The sequence below is a fragment of the Penicillium cinerascens genome (genome assembly GCF_028974065.1).
Source record: "Penicillium cinerascens strain IBT 15544 chromosome Unknown contig_16_segment0_segment0, whole genome shotgun sequence".
In the NCBI taxonomy this organism is placed as follows: Eukaryota; Fungi; Ascomycota; class Eurotiomycetes; order Eurotiales; family Aspergillaceae; genus Penicillium; species Penicillium cinerascens.
In genome coordinates, this window is record NW_026695286.1 from 2,015,821 (window position 1) to 2,032,884 (window position 17,064).

Genomic DNA, 17,064 nt, shown 5'->3' on the forward strand with positions numbered 1-17,064 from the left:
GGTGTGTTCGTGCCTGAGGCCGACACACTCCAGAACTTCGTTCGCTCCATCCGACTCGCTCCTCATCCCCCCCACCATCCTTCCACTTTACTCCCCATTCCTCCCTTCCCCTCTATTCGACCAAAGAGGCATGTCTTTCTTTGGCTTCGATACCACCCTGCCCAGGGATCGCGGCCGCGGCCCTGGAGCTCCCAAGGGTTTCTTCGAGAACTCGGATCCCTTCGCGCAAGTCGCTTTGGCTGATAAGTTCGTGGATGGTGACGCGTGAGCTCTCCCCTTCAAAATTGATGATGGCACTTGAATGACGTGCTGATAATTCACCTAGCGTTGACTTCGAGGATACCTACGACGGCCTTGGCGACCAGCTCGATGACGATCAGGACGAGTTCAACGATGACACCTTCGGCGGCGGTGGAGAGACCGCACCCGTCGGCAGAGACTTCGATTTCTTTGGAAGGACTGCTGGTGTGGCTGATGTCATTGGAGAGGAGCAGGTTCGCTACAGCTTGCAAAACCCCCAGGCCGCACCGGCACCTGCCCAGAGAGCTGCTCCGGCCACAGCAGTCCCCGCGGAGTCGACTTCTAGGCGCACGGGCTACGAGAAGTATTCTGAACCTGGATATATCCCCGACCTGCAAGCCAAATCGAGCGTCTGGACTCAGAAGGCTGAACCGACCCCCGCTCCAGCCCCGGCCCCGGCACCGAGTCGGAAGATAATGAGCTTGGAGGAAGTCGAGGCCATCGAGGCACAGATGCGCCACCGCGGCCAGCCTATTGGAGGATTGCCCCCACAGCAGATCCCCCAGTCCATGGCCGACCTGTATCAACGCCATCCTCAACATTTCCCGACGCTTCCTGATGGCTTCCCCCAACTGCCCCCGGAGTTGCAGGCGCAGCTTGAGAAAGGCGGCATGCCACATCCACCCCCGGGGATGCCGGAGCTATATGGCGGGCCTGGTCCTGCTATGCCCCCTGGTGCCCCATTCTTGCAGAATAATCTTCCTCCGCAGAACATGCCACCCCAGGGCCCTCGTCATGCCGGCCCGCCTCAGGGGCAACGACCGCAGAATATGCAACAGCAGCCGCCACCGCCACCGAGCAGCCGCGCTCCGAACAATGGCCTGCCGGTAATCACCAACCCGCAACAGCTCATGCACCTGACCGAGGAGCAACGCAATACTTACCTGGTTGAGGACGCGAAGCGGGCCAAGCGCAACCACAAAATCTTCCTCCTCTCACGGGGCAATGGCTTGATGACGCCCCAGGACAAGAACTTTATCACACGCATTCAGCTGCAGCAATTGGTGGCCGCGGCCGGTAACGTGGCAGACTCCGATCCGGAGGCTGTGTTGGCGGAGGACTTCTACTATCAGGTCTACAGCCAGATTCGGGGAGCGCCCCGCCAGCACCCCCACCAGCCCCTCGGCCACTTCGCCCAGACGTACTTGCTCCAGACCGGAAATCGTCTCGGTGGGAATCGACACCGGCACCCCCTCCAGGGCGCGGACAACCACATGCAGCGGATGCAGCAGCAGGTTCAGCGTGCTGTCGAGGCCGCCAAGGCCAAACCCAAGAACAAGCAACTCATTATTGAGGGTAGCCTGGGCAAGATCTCGTTCAGCAACGCCAAGGCGCCGAAGCCTATGCTCAACATCAAGCGACCCGACAGCTCGGAAGGGCCTCGTCCGAAGAAGGTGCAATCGGACCTGAGCCTGAGCGACCGCAAATCCATTCTCACAAACATCGAGCGTGTATACAGTGCCCTGATGTCCATGGAGGACATGGAGCGCACGATGCCGCCACCACCGGAGGAGGGCGACGCGGACGCGATCCAGGAACATATGGAATGGCGACAGAAGCTCCAGTCGCTTAATCAGAAGCTCTGGAAAGCGCTCAAGGTTATGGAGCCGATCGTTCCCAACTCGACCACACCACACCCCTTCATCGCCTTCCTGTCCCACCCCAAGGGCAAGAAAGCCATCCCGCGCATCTTCCGCCACATCGACCAGGAACAGCGTGTGACTATCCTTACCATGATCGTCGTGCACCTGGACAGCTTGGACGTGGTGCGTCTCGCACAGTCCATCCCCGGTGAAGCCCAGCCCTCCTTGGCCGTTCGGGAAGCTATTGACCTGTTCTCGCTGGCCGTCATGCCCAGCTTGTTGCAGTATGTGAATGAGGCACCCTTCAACATTATCATCGGTCTCCTGGGCCTGGTCATTGCGCAGACCCACGTGCAGAGTGTCGCCCGTACCAAGGTCGGACTGGGCATTCTGACCATGCTCCTGAGTCGTGCCGAGCTTGTCAAGGAGGCTGGCCAGGCCCCCGAGCGTGACTGGCAGCAGTGGGTTGAGAAGTTCAACGTGCTCTTCGACACTCTGGAGCCCGTCTTGGCCGACATCTTCCCCGGCTCGATCAACTCGGGTGATGACATGTACGTGTGGCAGTTCCTTGCCGCCGTAGGTATTGGCGCTAGCCCCGAACAGCAGCAGCGTCTGGTGATTGCTGTCAAGTAAGTTCCAACCTCCGTCGTTTTCTAGAATTAAACGTGCTAACTCTTCTCCTCAGGGACCGCGTGATGGAAACCGTCGGCTATAGCAAGAGCCTCCCTGCAGACATGTCCAGCCAGCGACTGGGCAACGTCAACCTGTTCATGCGGGCCATCGGATTGGACGTGGAGCTGCTTGGTTAAATCTGCAGAACCGTCCATGGTTTTTTGATGTCTGATATTACGTGCTCATTGGCACATTGATCCGGCTCACGAATGCCCGCCGCTCCGTGAATGAACCCGAGCCGGGCCGGGTACTCGACCGGGGCTCTTGATCCTTTGAGGCATTAATTGCATTGATATCGAATGCACCGCGCAGTTTGCAGAAACGCATGCTGGCGTGCCCTTCGGGGCTGTGTTTGGGGGGCGCTCCACGCAGAGCTGGAAGACACCGACAGGAGCCAAAAGTTTCTACAGGGCACACAATGTAATCCGCCCTTGGAGCATTTGTTCATTATTTCTCCCCATACCAATTTCATCGTCGTTCTGTTTTGCTCACGACCAGAGATATGGATAGGCCGTTTCTAGTTTATGATGATTATTTTTGCAGCTGGATGAAGAGGAGGTAGTATCCGATGTTCACATATCTTCTCGTTTAGTATCGTTGAATGTACACGTTGAAGCCACATCACATCACCGCATCGGCAGTGGAAGCCCGACATTGGACCCTGAGCCGGGGCGATGGGCCAGGCCGAGCTTCTAATTCGACGCAACAGAGTGGACTCGGACCCGCCGCTGAGATGAACCGGGGGTTTCGTCTTGATGGACGGGTTGAGAGCCCGTCTGGCGAAAAGTGGTCAAAATCCAAAAGCATCTCACGAGTAACCCGGGGCCAAGTGCAGGCGGATAATTATGCGCTTATCTGTGCGCTGCCCGTTCGTCCCTGGTTATTTTCGTGCCGACTCGTACACCGCCAGGGACGATCATCGATCTACGCGGAGGAAACAAGCCGGTCAGCACAACCGGGCACTCACAGGGCCAATTGAATAGACTGGACAGCAATCGCAAAAGAGAAGGTATTCAAGAGCCCAATTCCATCGTACAATGTCCAACGGGTCGGGTGCAACGGGGATGTCCAACATAAATGGCCGACGCAACGGGCAGTGCCGCGTAATGGGGAAGAAGGATAAACGACGAGAGCGGCCGGTCTCTCCCCCCACCTTGAATTTCCCCTTAAATGCTGCCCCTCCTTCCATTTCTCTTCCCCTCCAATTCCCCAATTCACTCTCCCTCAATTCTTTGATTTATCGCAATCATGTCTGCCGGTTCTGTTCTTGTTGCTGGGTAAGTCTCCCAAGTTAAAAAGCTCCTATGCCATTGTGATCCCGACACTAACCTCACCCGCAGTGGCACGGGCTACATTGGCTCGTTCACCACCCTCGCTCTGCTGGAGGCTGGCTACAAGGTCGTCGTTGCTGACAACCTGTACAACTCCTCAGTCGAGGCTCTGAACCGCATTGAAATGATCTGCGGCAAGAAGGCCGAGTTCGTTCAGCTCGATGTCACCAACGAGAAGGACTTCGACAAGGTGTTCGAGGCTCACCCCGACATTGACAGCGTTATCCACTTCGCTGCCCTCAAGGTATGGCTTTTTTTGATTTCCCTGCGCGATTGATGGAGGTGCTGACGTTGTATTGATTAGGCTGTCGGCGAGTCCGGCGAGAAGCCCCTGGACTACTACATGGTCAACGTCTACGGCACCATCAACCTTCTGCGCTCGATGGTCCGCCACAACGTAACCAACATTGTTTTCTCCAGCTCCGCTACTGTCTACGGCGATGCCACCCGCTTCCCCAACATGATCCCCATCCCCGAGGAGTGCCCTCTGGGCCCCACCAACCCCTACGGCAACACCAAGTTCGCCGTTGAGACCGCCATCACCGACGTGATCAACGCTCAGCGCAACAACGCCATCAAGGCCGGTAACGAGGCCGAGGCCAAGAAGTGGAACGGTGCCCTGCTCCGTTACTTCAACCCCGCTGGTGCCCACCCCTCCGGCATCATGGGTGAGGACCCCCAGGGTGTCCCCTACAACCTGCTTCCTCTGCTTGCCCAGGTCGCCACCGGCAAGCGCGAGAAGCTGATGGTCTTCGGTGACGGTATGTTTCCCATTATCACCCAAATCGCCAAGAACCTCCCCCAAACTAACTACCAACAGACTACGCCTCCCACGATGGCACCGCCATCCGTGACTACATCCACATCCTCGACCTGGCCGACGGTCACTTGAAGGCTCTGAACTACCTGCGCGCCAATAACCCCGGTGTCCGCGCCTGGAACCTGGGTACCGGCAAGGGCAGCACCGTCTACGAGATGATCCGCGCCTTCAGCGCCGCTGTCGGCCGCGACCTCCCCTACGAGGTTGCTCCCCGCCGTGCCGGTGACGTTCTCAACCTGACTGCCAACGCTACCCGTGCCACCAAGGAGCTCGGCTGGACCCCCAAGCGTACCCTCGAGCAGGCCTGCGAGGACCTCTGGCTCTGGACTGAGAACAACCCCGAGGGCTACCGCCAGCAGCCCCCGGCGGAGCTACTGGCTCAGCTGAAGAAGTAAATTTTGCTTTTGACCTGACTGGCTGAGATTAAAAGGTTTGGGGATTGTGGACATAGATTATTTATTGGTAGTATACATTTGAGACGAATTTCCTTTCTCATGGATTTTGAACTTTTATACACGGTCGTACGAGCGTAAACAGACCATCTCAATGGCTAGCTACCTACACGAATGATGTCCATAAGAGGTGAAGTATCTATAAAACTGCCCAGGTGCCATGCGAGGATCGTAACGACTCTATAAACCCAACCACATCTAATCTATGCCTTATTCTTCCGATTTCTCCTCGACCCAGCACTCTGCGTCTTCTCAGAAGAAGTCTCCTTCCTCTCCTTCTTCTCTTTTTCGGTCTCCTTCTCCTTCTTCTCCAACGCCCTCTTCACAGCCCCCTCCTTCTCCGCCTCCTCAACCTGCTTCTCACTAAACTCCCAAAGCCTCTTCCCAACGTCCTCATCCCGCACATCCTGCCGCGCATAGTCCACCTCACGGCACTCCTTGATCATCCACCCACCCTGACCCCGCCCGTAGTTCCCCTCCATCGCCGCGTACAAGATACTCTGCGCACCCTGCTGAGGCGATTTCAGAACCAGCCACCAGATCGGCCACGTGAGAAGGTACAGGAGTAATCCCCACAGCGATCCGCCTGTCAGCCAGCGCCGGGTCCCAGGTGTTCGGGAGGTACCGGGGTCGACGACGATGACGCGCGCGCAGTTTGGTAGTCCGTCCGGCCGTTGATAAGCGGTCAGATGGCGCTGGAAGGACTGGGCAAAGACCATGAGAGCGAATTTGCTCATGGCGTAGATATTCTTCGTCTGTGCGGCATTCTTCTTCTTCTTCGACGTAGCGAGCCCTCTCTTTACCGTATCAAGGTCGAATTTGGCTCCGATGTAGCTGGAACACGTCGTGAAAATGACTCGCACGTCGCGGTGTGCGGGTTGTACACGGAGTGCGGGACTCAAAATGCTTAGCAGGTGGAAGTTGGCGAGGTAGTTGACCTGCCATTCCTCGTCGATGCCGTCGGGTGTCGTGGTGCGTGCGTTGGATGGGAGAGCGATGCCGCCACACATGATGACGGCGTCGAGGCGGCGGGGAGGGGCATTGTCGATCCATTTGGTGGCGAAGGTGCGCACTGAATGCAGGGATGTTAGGTCTACTTGTTCGGCGTAGATGAGGTTGTTTTTTGTGGTGCGGCGGAGGTCGTCAATGTACTCGACGAGGAAGAGGTCGGAGGGTGGTTGTTTGCTGAGAAGGATGACTTGGGCGCCGCGAGCGGCGAGTTCTTGGACTACTTGCGATCCAATGCCCGATGTGCCGCCCTGTAGGGAGTCAGTATTGATACTTGATCAGAGGAGAGATTAACGCACCGTCACCATCACCACTTTGGAATGCATCAGCCGCTCGGAGGTGTTCCGGGCTCCGCCGAAGTAGTACTTCAGTGCGGCGACGATGAGAAGCCATGGTGCGACACGAAGCACCGGCCATGCGAATGGGATGGCCTCAACGCCCTCCTGGAATCCCTTGATGATAATTGGGATGGGCATTGTGTGAGGGGGGGCGAATTGGGGACAAGAAGGGAAAGAAGTCGAGCTGTTCCAAAGGGCTATCGCGTTATCTTATCGCCGATTGCCACCACATCTTCCGCACGTCTCTTTTTACCCTCCACTTGGCAACGATGTCGGACGACGAGGACTATTTCCTGCCGTTGGAAGACCAGCGTGTCTTTGGCGCTGGCATCCGTCGAAAACGTGTGCCTTTTGTGCGCTCCACGGAACATGAGTTGAGGACGACCGCCAGACCGTCTTCTACTCCCAGTACGAGTATCGCGAACACCTACCTCTCAATTGTTCTCAAGACAGACGCCAAGAGAGATGGTTCGAGTACATCGACCAGTACTTCAAGGGAGCGGTCGCCGCCTCCTCGTACGACACAGTCTGCACCACCTACATCCGAAGCAATCCCTCCACCTCCAAGCAATAACTGCGAGATATGCAATCTCCCACTCTCCGAACCAGGCATCGACTCAGATACGCCAGCAACACGTCCACACGAGGCCTCTCTTGCACACCAAGTCTGCCTGAACCATTCCCATCCCCCATCACACCTTGACCGCGCCCGCACAGGTCTGCGATACCTATCCACCTACGGCTGGGACCCAGACAGCCGGCTTGGTCTCGGTGCACCTGGCAGAGAAGGCATTCGAGAACCACTCAAAGGCCGGATCAAAAATGACAAAGCCGGGTTAGGGTCAGGGCTAGACAAAGACGGAGATCGATTACCGGCCCCACCGCCACCACCGAAGAAAGTACAGAAGCTGAATGCGAAGCAAGCACGAAAAGGCGCCGACGAGGCGAGGAAGCGGGGTGACAAGTTGAGGAACATGTTTTTCCAGAACGATGAAGTGCTGAAGTATCTCGGCGAAGATGCTTGATTATTTTTAGACCTAGCGATTAGCGTGCTTTTACGAGATACCCAACATACATGAAGAGCAAGATATGGATTTTATTTCTGTGCAGTACGTTATTCGCAAGTCCTCTGTACTATGATCTTCCGCTCCCAAACGTAGAGAAACCCAGCAGCCATAAGAAATGCCCGGAACCGAACTGACCAAGATCAAGATAATGAAAAAAATGGTATCACAACGGCGCTGAATGGAGATAGATACATTGCACAGGAGACAAGGAAATGAAAGAGGCATGTGGTTGACCTCTACTTGAAGAACCGGTACTTCTTTTCCTTATCTTTCTTGTCCTTGTCCTTCTTCTCCTTGTCTTTCTTGAGCAACTTCCCTCCCGACGACGCCAACGCCGGGTTCGAGCCGTTCGACCCCAAGTTCATGTTGGCCATTAGTGCCTCTGGAGGCGCGGGTGGGTTCAAGTGTGCTGTGGAAATGGGCTTCTTCTGTGGCTGAGGGGTGGGAGCAGGTGGCGCTTCACGCTCGAATAGATGTGCCGGAGCACTGGGCTTAGGTCGCTCGGCCGGGATATCCAGACGGCGCTTGTCAATGCTGAGGTCGCCAAGTTGGCGCATAAAGAGTCCGGGAGTCGTCATGTGAGTTGTGGCCAGGAAGACGTCGCGGCCGTAACTCTGGGAGATTTCATAGCAGGTACGCGCCTCGGAGGGAGTGGCGCCTCCAGCCATGAAGACGATCAGGCGCTGCTTTGGCTGGTCGGTGGATCGAGTGCGTGCCCAGGTGGGTTTGGCGCTGCGCAGAGATGCCTGCTGCGTGATCATCTCTTGGGCAGCCATTCCGCCGTCAGTTTCGGTATGAGGCCTGGTGAATGGGAAGACTGTCGGGTCCAGGGTGCCCCGGATTTGTTCCTCCAGCATCTGTTTCAGACCAATGTCGTATCGGGAGAGACTGAGCTCCTCGGTCTCGGGGGCTGGAGCTTTCTTGTTGAAAAGCGGTTTCACTGGGGGCTTTTCGTCCTTTAGAGGCTTCTCTACCCGCGCACCGAGAAGGTCAAGATTGGCAATGACATTCCCGTCTTGTCCAGGGAGTTGTGCGTGGGACATGAGTTTGCGAATGTCACCGCCTAGCAAGCCTCCACGGTACAGGATGTACAGGAGTAGTAGTCGAAGACGGTCTTGAGGCAAGACGGACTCATCGTCAAGCAACTGGACCAGCTGGGCGGCCAGGTTCTTGGCTTTCTTGTAGTTCTCATCGAGGCCCGTGGCGAACGATTGCTCAATAGAGCTCACTTCCAACAGCTTGCGAGTTTGGAAGAGCTTCATGCATTCCTCTGCCATGTTTAAGTGCAGTGTGTATGCATCTTTACCCTCTGTGAACTCGGTCAGACCTGCCAGCATGTCCTTGATCGTGTTAACGTTGGTTTTGTCGTTGCTGCGAGTAACAACGTTAGCTAGGCCTGTTGTGATTAATGATGAACAGGTTCTCTTACTCATCAGCAAACTGGGAGTTTGCTTTTCTAAATTTGGCAAAATCATCAGCCAATTTACCAAGCACATCTTTCATATGCATATGTCGGTAGTCCACCCAAATCTTGTCATGCTCGCCCAGCTCCATATCCTTCACCTCCTCATTCGGTTTACCCTCGTTGACCCTCGTCTTGTAGGTGACCTTATCTCCATCCTTGATTGGTAGTAGATCATGCACCATGGCCTGATATGTAAATTCATGGAGAAGAGGCGCGAATATATCCATAGAACGGTCCACCACAAACAATACTCCCCGAGGGCGGTTGGACGGAGGTGGGAAGTCCCGCTGAAATTGTGCGAATTGGTCTAGCTCGGATTGGATAAATCGTGCCAGATGGGAGGAGAGGACACCGGCTTCATGGGTTGGGGATCGCGGCCGGTAATATCGGATGACGGGATATTCGCCCAAACTGGCACAGAGTGAGACAACCTTGGACAATAGTTAACTCTGAATTCCACGAGAGGCATGAATAGACAAGATAGCATACCTTTTGGGCAAGATCTTGAAGATGCTTCTTGATTAGATGGTTGCAGCCTGGATGGAAGAGAACCGGGAAGCTCCATGGATCACGGAAAGTAACCACGCGTGACTCTCTGGGGTAGAAGTTAATGTTCATAATCCTGAAGTCCGCGATGCGTTCGCGTGCCATTTGAGATCGGTCAATCCGTGCACGCTGCTGCTGGTCGAGGACTAGTAACCGTCAGCCTAACCGCTCCACCAAGGCCCAGGGTGTAGCCGCCACTGACAAGAGGTCCAAACCAAGATTGCCTTCCTGTACCGTCCGACTTCAAAGTCAGCCATCAGACAGTCGACGATCCATGACTCCGGCGAGAGAATATATAGAGCGTCCATATCCGGATTGGACATCCGTCGCTGCTCGATCTGTTCGACATCTGCGGGGTGACAGTGATTGTTAGCAGGCTGTCCAGTGCCCGTGGCCCGGAGAAGAGCTCACTGGAGACATTCAAGTTGAGGATCTCTTCTTCTTTCATGGCGGAATTGATCAATTTCCTGCTCTGTTCGTCCACCACCAAGACTTTCCACTGTACAGGGGGAGCTATCGTCAGTGCCCGCCGCCGAGAGGGACCGGGGGCGCAACCCACCTCGTTACCGCCAGCATGTCGGATTGTATTGAGGATAACTGTGAGCGAGGGTAAAATGTCAGCCAATCCACTCCTAAAAGGGTCCGGCACCGATGCGCCACGTACTGTCGCGTTGGATGTTGATTATTGAGGAGCCCATGGTGGCGGGCCACGGGGCCGGGGGACAGAGGCGGAAGCAGCGGAGTTTTCACGAGAAAGAAGAAATCAACCAGAGGAGAGACAAGACGAGAAGAAAGTTGAGTCAGGTGGCCCGTATGAGGTATGAAGGAGAAAGCGTTTCCCCACCATTTGAGCTTCGACAGGATGCAAGTGGATCTCCCGGTGGCGCGCCAGGGAACGTTCATTGACCGATAAGCAACTTTTTCTCGAAACCGTCCTGAAACCATCCCTTCGTTTCGCGCTCTCTCACTTCTTTCATTTAGTCAACCTACCTTGTTTCACTTCTTGACTGCTGGGCCTTGGGCGGAATGCAATCATGGGCCGGCGGAGGCAGCCGCTCGCTTTTCTGCACATTGCGATCATGCATTCCCATTCGGCCTGCTGAGCAGCATTGCACCGCTGTCGCTCCCCTTCTACGCTTCCAAAGACTGTACAGCCCAATAGGTGCACCATCCGAGCGGCATTTCACAACGTCTTCTACCCTCCAGCGATCAAAACGAGAGAAAAAGGGCAAGGAGCCGAAGGTCAAGCCTGATGATACCCCGAAACCTCCCCGCAATGGCTCCTTGAGACCCAGCAGACAGCGTGTTGCAGACTTTATTGCATTGGTGGAAGCCGCAGTAAACGATGTGAGGCAAAAACTCCTCAAGTCTGGAGAGATGTCCGAAGGGTGGAAGCATATCGAACGCCGGGTGTTGAATGCCTGTCGGATGGATGAGACGAAAGCGGATTCGGGTTCGTTACGCCAGGTCAAGAGTTCTCTACAAAGGGCTTTTCTTGCTTCGGGAGTGCAGGGTTTGCGAAACGAGCTGGAATATCTCAACTATGCCGATCGTACCACGAAGAATTACTCGACTCCGAACCTCGAGTCACAGAAGAAATGGGCCGACCTCCGCTATCCGGCCGAATGGTACCCCAACGCACGCTCTATCCAACGGACAGTTCATCTTCATGTCGGCCCCACGAATTCCGGAAAGACATACCACGCTCTGAAGCGACTGGAAGCAAGCAAATCGGGGTTCTACGCGGGGCCGTTGAGACTGCTTGCACAGGAGGTGTATCATCGTTTCAAGTCGAGTGGTGTTCCATGCAGCCTGGTGACCGGTGACGAGGTCAAGGTTCCCGAGGATGGCCAGGTGCCCCGCGTCATGAGCAACACGGTGGAAATGGTCAGCCTAGGACAAGAGTTCGATGTGGGGGTCATCGATGAGATCCAGATGATTGCGAATCCGAGACGAGGATGGGCGTGGACGCGAGCTGTACTTGGAGCTCAAGTCAAGGAGTTGCATCTCTGCGGTGAAACGCGTGCAGTGCCGTTGATTCGGGAGCTCTGTGCGCTCACAGGGGACAATTTGGAAATCCACCGCTACCAGCGACTGAACGCTTTGGAAGTCATGCCGCATAGTTTAAGAGGGAATTTAAACAACCTCCGCAAGGGCGATTGCCTGGTGTCGTTCTCCCGAGTTGGAATTCACGCCTTGAAGGCCGACATCGAAAGAATAACTGGAAGACGAGCAGCCATTGTTTACGGTGGCCTGCCGGCTGAGATCCGCACTCAACAGGCTAATTTGTTTAATGATCCGGACAATGACTATGATTTCCTCGTCGCAAGCGACGCGATTGGCATGGGATTGAACCTGTGAGTATTGCGATCTATCTCGCCCCTGAAACTCAACTGACTTGCAACAGGAGCTGCAAACGTGTCATCTTCGAGACTTTGATCAAACGTATGCCTGGTGGTCTGCAAAGACTTTCTGTCCCAGAGATCAAGCAGATTGGTGGACGTGCGGGCCGGTATCGTCCAGCCGGTGCCACGAACGACACGGAAGACGGAGCCAACGTAGGCCTGGTCACATCTCTTGAAGAAGTCGACTTGCCCTATATTCAACGGGCCATGAGTATGGAACCCGCTCCACTCCGTGCTGCTGGTATCATACCCCCGGATGCTACGTACAAGAAGTTTGCCACCTACTTCCCGAGATCTACTCCATTCGAGTATCTGGTCAGGCGCGTTGGGGAACTCGCCGAGCTCAGCCCCCTTTTCTTTATGTGTGACGCGCAGGATTTGCTCAACAATGCTGAAATCATTGACAACGTGGCTGGCCTACGGCTTCAGCAGCAATTGACACTCATGGCCGCCCCCATGGACACAAGAAACCCCAATGGGTATGACGCCATCTGCGCATTTGCTGAATGCGTGGCCGAGAACTCACGCGGACGATTGTTGGATATTCCTACTCTTAACTTGGAGGTGTTACAAGAACCTGTTTCCGGAAACAAGGAATATCTGCGCCAATTGGAGGACCTGCACAAAGCCATTATTCTCTACTCATGGCTGGGCTTCCGCTTCGGTGGTGTGTTCACGGACCGGACTCTCGCCGCGCATGTCAAGGAGCTTGTGGAGGAGAGAATGATTCGGGCATTGACCGAGTTCTCTGCTAACAAGAAGCTGCGCAAGGATGCTTCTCTGCGGCGCCAAATTGCCCTGCAGAAGCAGCTCCTCGAGCAAGGAAAAGTCGACTTTGATGATGATGGCGAGTCTGATGGAAGAGAAGGGGAAGTGCAAAGAAGCCAAGCGGAAGAAGGCTCTTCGGAGATGCCGAGTACACTATCCGAGGCTGATCTGACAGAAGGAGAGACTTCAGAAAGCTCAGACACCGACTATGATGAGTTCTATTTGGAGGAAGAGAGCTCTTTGAAGAGCTCCGTCCCCAGGCCGAAGCAGTTACAAAAGGGGCAGACCTCTACTGTGTAATAACAGTGTAATAACATATGTGTATATTAGTTATATAAAAGCAAACCACTTTAACGGGCTAAATCAAAAAGTCTCTGTATCTTAGGGTAGTTGACAATTTATACTTGGGCTTATCTCTTATCGGTGGCGACTTCGGCCGGACTGATTTTCCGCCTTCACTTTGCTTCGCTGAGGTCGGCCTCGTTCGCAGGTATTTTGCGCCCTCGCTCAGACATCACTTCGCTCGCGCCTCTTGTTTCCCTCGGTCGTCGCTCTTTTCATCTGTCGCCAGGATGGATGACCTGGAGTCGCTGGAGCTGTTTTCGCTCGTGTCGCGAGTGACAAACGAGCTCCAGAACTACCTAGGCATTAACGACAAGACTCTGGCCGAATTCGTGATCGACCAACACCTGAAATGCAGCGGCCACTTTCCCGAATTCAAAAAGGGACTCGACGAGATGGGGGCTGAGTTCCCGCAAAGCTTGATGGAGAGTATTGATCGCCTTGTCCTTACAATGCACCCAAAGTACAAGTCAAAGAAAACGCAGAATGGCGACTCGGGCCCCGGAGAAAATGACTTGATGAATGAGCTGGATGCTCTGGAGAGAAAGTCACGAGTGTTCAAGGGACTGGCAGTTCCAGATAGGGAGAAGCGCTGGGAGGAGAACGACTACCTCGATCGCCAGGCCGCAAACGAGACCGACGCACGAGCAGGCGCCATGGACGATACTTTCGCCATGTTGGAGGGCCTCGCTGGGAAGGCGAAAGACGACAACGCACCCGCTCCAAGAGATGAGCGCAGCAGCAGGAAACGGAGTCGCAGCCCCGAGTACGACGATCACAACCGCGGACGCCGACACAGAGACAAATATCGGTCGAGATCAAGATCAGGGAGCGCCCATCGCCATAGCAAGGATGACGACCTCGTGGACGAGTTTAGAAGATCCATTGGCAGACACGGCAAGCGGGAAGACGGCCATCGCAACGTCCACAACGACCGTCGGAGACGTCGGGACCGTGACCGTGACCGTGATGATGACGAGGAATACTTCCGACGACCGCCACCAATCGAACTGGACGATCAGCCAATTTTATACAAGATTTACGAGGGGCGTGTAACGGGCGTGAAGGATTTTGGTGCCTTTGTGAATCTGCAGGGGGTTCAAGGGAAGGTCGACGGCCTCGTCCACGTTTCTGCGATGCAAGAGGGCGTGCGGGTGAATCACCCAGGTGACCTTGTGTCTCGTGGACAGCCCGTCAAGGTCAAGGTTGTCAGCATCCAGGGCAGCCGTATTGGACTGTCAATGAAGGAGGTCGATCAGGTTACAGGAATGGATATTGTTCCCCAAAAGCGACTGGCTTCAGGCGCGAACATGGAACGCCTCGATGGAGCATCAGGAAACGACCGATACGGCAATCTCAGTTCAGATGTGCCCGTTATTGAAGAATCAAATGGACGGCCGATGAAGAGCCGCAAACGTCTTACTTCGCCTGAACGATGGGAGATCAGACAGCTCATTGCTTCTGGTGTCGCATCCGCCGCCGACTACCCCGATCTCGACGAGGAGTACCACGCCACGCTCACCGGCGAGGGAACGTTTGAAGAGGAGGAAGATGTCGATATTGAAGTTAAGGACGAAGAACCTCCTTTCCTGGCCGGCCAGACAAAGCAGTCACTCGAACTCTCTCCTATCCGTGTCGTCAAGGCTCCTGATGGCTCAATGAACCGTGCTGCTATGTCAGGCACCAACCTTGCCAAGGAGAGACGCGAATTGAAGCAACAAGAGGCACAGGACAAGGCTGCCGAACGGGCCGCCGAGGTCGACCTCAATGCACAGTGGCAGGATCCCATGGTTGCACCGGAGGATCGCAAGTTTGCTGCGGATCTGCGTAGCACACAGCAACCGAAACAGGATGATGCGGTACCAGAGTGGAAGAGAGTCACCATGGGCAAGAACCAGTCCTTTGGCAAGCGGACCGACATGAGCATCAAACAGCAACGTGAAAGTCTGCCAGTGTACAAATTCCGCAAACAGCTGCTCGATGCCGTAAAGGAGAACCAGCTGATGATTGTGGTTGGAGATACTGGCTCAGGAAAGACCACGCAGTTGACGCAGTACTTAGCTGAGGCTGGATACGGAAACAATGGTATCATCGGTTGCACTCAGCCTCGTCGTGTCGCTGCCATGTCCGTGGCAAAACGTGTGTCCGAGGAGGTAGGCTGCAGACTGGGAGCGGAGGTTGGATACACAATCCGTTTCGAAGACTGCACGAGTCCGGAGACCAAGATCAAGTACATGACAGATGGAATGCTTCAGCGAGAAATTCTGCTCGACCCAGATCTCAAGAGGTATTCTGTGATTATGCTAGACGAAGCGCACGAGCGAACAATTGCCACGGATATATTGTTCGGCTTGTTGAAAAAGACCATCAAGCGAAGGCCCGACCTCCGCTTGATTATTACATCGGCTACTTTGGATGCCGAGAAGTTTTCCGAATACTTCCATGGTTGCCCTATCTTCTCAATTCCTGGACGAACATTCCCTGTTGAGATGATGTATTCAAAGGAGCCAGAGTCTGACTACCTAGATGCTGCTCTTATTACTGTCATGCAAATCCACTTGACTGAACCAGCTGGTGATATCCTTCTCTTCCTTACGGGCCAAGAAGAGATTGATACTGCCTGTGAGATATTGTTCGAGCGGATGAAGGCATTGGGTTCTACAGTCCCCGAGCTGGTCATCCTTCCTGTCTACTCCGCGTTACCTAGTGAGGTGCAAAGTCGAATTTTCGAACCTGCCCCGCCTGGTGGCCGCAAAGTTGTCATTGCAACCAACATTGCCGAGACCTCGATTACCATCGACAACATTTATTATGTCATTGATCCCGGCTTTGTGAAGCAGAATGCCTATGACCCGAAGCTCGGTATGGACTCGCTTGTGGTGACACCCATTTCCCAGGCACAAGCCAAGCAGCGAGCTGGCCGTGCAGGAAGAACCGGCCCTGGAAAATGTTTCCGACTGTACACGGAGGCTGCCTACCAATCCGAGATGCTCCCCACGACCATTCCTGAAATCCAGCGTCAGAACCTATCGCATACCATTCTTATGCTCAAGGCAATGGGTATTAATGATCTTCTTCACTTCGATTTCATGGATCCGCCACCCACTAATACCATGTTGACCGCTCTCGAGGAGTTGTATGCCCTGTCAGCTTTGGATGACGAAGGTTTACTGACCCGTCTCGGCCGCAAGATGGCCGATTTCCCTATGGAACCCGCCCTTGCGAAGGTGCTTATTGCCTCTGTCGACATGGGCTGTTCTGATGAGATGCTCAGCATCGTCGCTATGCTTTCGATTCAATCAGTATTCTACCGTCCAAAGGAAAAGCAGCAACAGGCCGACCAGAAGAAGGCCAAGTTCCACGACCCATGCGGCGATCATCTAACCTTATTGAATGTCTACAACGGCTGGAAGAATTCCAAGTTCAATAACGCCTGGTGCTACGAAAACTTCATCCAGGTCCGAGCAATCGGCCGCGCGAAGGATGTACGCAATCAGCTGCTCGGCATCATGGACCGATATCGCCACAAGATTATCTCGTGTGGACGGAACACTACCAAAGTGCGACAGGCACTCTGCACCGGTTTCTTCCGGAATGCGGCTCGCAAGGACCCTCAAGAAGGATACAAGACGCTGGTGGAAGGCACGCCTGTTTACATGCACCCTAGTTCTGCACTGTTCGGGAAACCGGCCGAGCATGTCATCTATCATACCCTAGTGCTCACCACCAAGGAGTATATGCATTGCACCACTTCGATCGAGCCGAAGTGGCTCGTGGAGGCAGCCCCGACTTTCTTCAAGGTGGCACCCACGGATCGCTTGTCGAAGCGCAAGAAAGCCGAGCGTATCCAGCCTCTTCACAATCGGTTTGCTGGCGAGGACGATTGGCGTCTCTCTGCCCAGCGTCGCCAAGGCAGAGGTGGTGGTGGAGGAACTTGGGGTTGATTTGTTGTTGCTTTCAAGGATAC

The 17,064-nt window shown here is 54.7% G+C and overlaps 7 protein-coding genes across 7 annotated transcripts; 5 read left to right on the plus strand and 2 right to left on the minus strand.

Annotated features, from left to right (window-relative positions):
* Positions 1-130: 130 nt before the first annotated feature.
* On the plus strand, positions 131-2,692 carry N7498_000731 (deadenylation-dependent mRNA-decapping factor PAT1; the record flags this gene model as incomplete). Its single annotated transcript, XM_058447794.1, has 3 exons — positions 131-264; positions 326-2,512; positions 2,569-2,692. The coding sequence occupies 3 exons, from the start codon at positions 131-133 to the stop codon at positions 2,690-2,692; spliced, it is 2,445 nt and encodes an 814-aa protein (XP_058313205.1).
* A 1,111-nt stretch (positions 2,693-3,803) lies between these two features.
* N7498_000732 (NAD-dependent epimerase/dehydratase family protein) lies at positions 3,804-5,101 on the plus strand (the record flags this gene model as incomplete). Its single annotated transcript, XM_058447795.1, has 4 exons — positions 3,804-3,832; positions 3,896-4,130; positions 4,191-4,647; positions 4,707-5,101. The coding sequence occupies 4 exons, from the start codon at positions 3,804-3,806 to the stop codon at positions 5,099-5,101; spliced, it is 1,116 nt and encodes a 371-aa protein (XP_058313206.1).
* Positions 5,102-5,361: 260 nt separating this feature from the next.
* On the minus strand, positions 5,362-6,642 carry N7498_000733 (putative oxidoreductase; the record flags this gene model as incomplete). Its single annotated transcript, XM_058447796.1, has 2 exons — positions 5,362-6,417; positions 6,466-6,642. The coding sequence occupies 2 exons, from the start codon at positions 6,640-6,642 to the stop codon at positions 5,362-5,364; spliced, it is 1,233 nt and encodes a 410-aa protein (XP_058313207.1).
* A 131-nt stretch (positions 6,643-6,773) lies between these two features.
* Positions 6,774-7,529, plus strand: N7498_000734 (putative G-patch domain protein; the record flags this gene model as incomplete). The annotated part of the gene is made up of 1 exon (XM_058447797.1): positions 6,774-7,529. The coding sequence occupies one exon, from the start codon at positions 6,774-6,776 to the stop codon at positions 7,527-7,529; it is 756 nt and encodes a 251-aa protein (XP_058313208.1).
* A 278-nt stretch (positions 7,530-7,807) lies between these two features.
* On the minus strand, positions 7,808-10,280 carry N7498_000735 (Sec1 family protein; the record flags this gene model as incomplete). Its single annotated transcript, XM_058447798.1, has 7 exons — positions 7,808-8,942; positions 9,001-9,467; positions 9,526-9,728; positions 9,785-9,931; positions 9,994-10,081; positions 10,142-10,179; positions 10,247-10,280. 7 exons carry the CDS (start codon positions 10,278-10,280, stop codon positions 7,808-7,810), a joined length of 2,112 nt encoding a protein of 703 aa, XP_058313209.1.
* A 328-nt stretch (positions 10,281-10,608) lies between these two features.
* N7498_000736 (ATP-dependent RNA helicase SUV3) lies at positions 10,609-13,055 on the plus strand (the record flags this gene model as incomplete). Its single annotated transcript, XM_058447799.1, has 2 exons — positions 10,609-11,939; positions 11,990-13,055. 2 exons carry the CDS (start codon positions 10,609-10,611, stop codon positions 13,053-13,055), a joined length of 2,397 nt encoding a protein of 798 aa, XP_058313210.1.
* A 272-nt stretch (positions 13,056-13,327) lies between these two features.
* On the plus strand, positions 13,328-17,041 carry N7498_000737 (uncharacterized protein; the record flags this gene model as incomplete). Its single annotated transcript, XM_058447800.1, has 1 exon — positions 13,328-17,041. One exon carries the CDS (start codon positions 13,328-13,330, stop codon positions 17,039-17,041), a length of 3,714 nt encoding a protein of 1,237 aa, XP_058313211.1.
* Between the last annotated feature and the right edge of the window lie 23 nt (positions 17,042-17,064).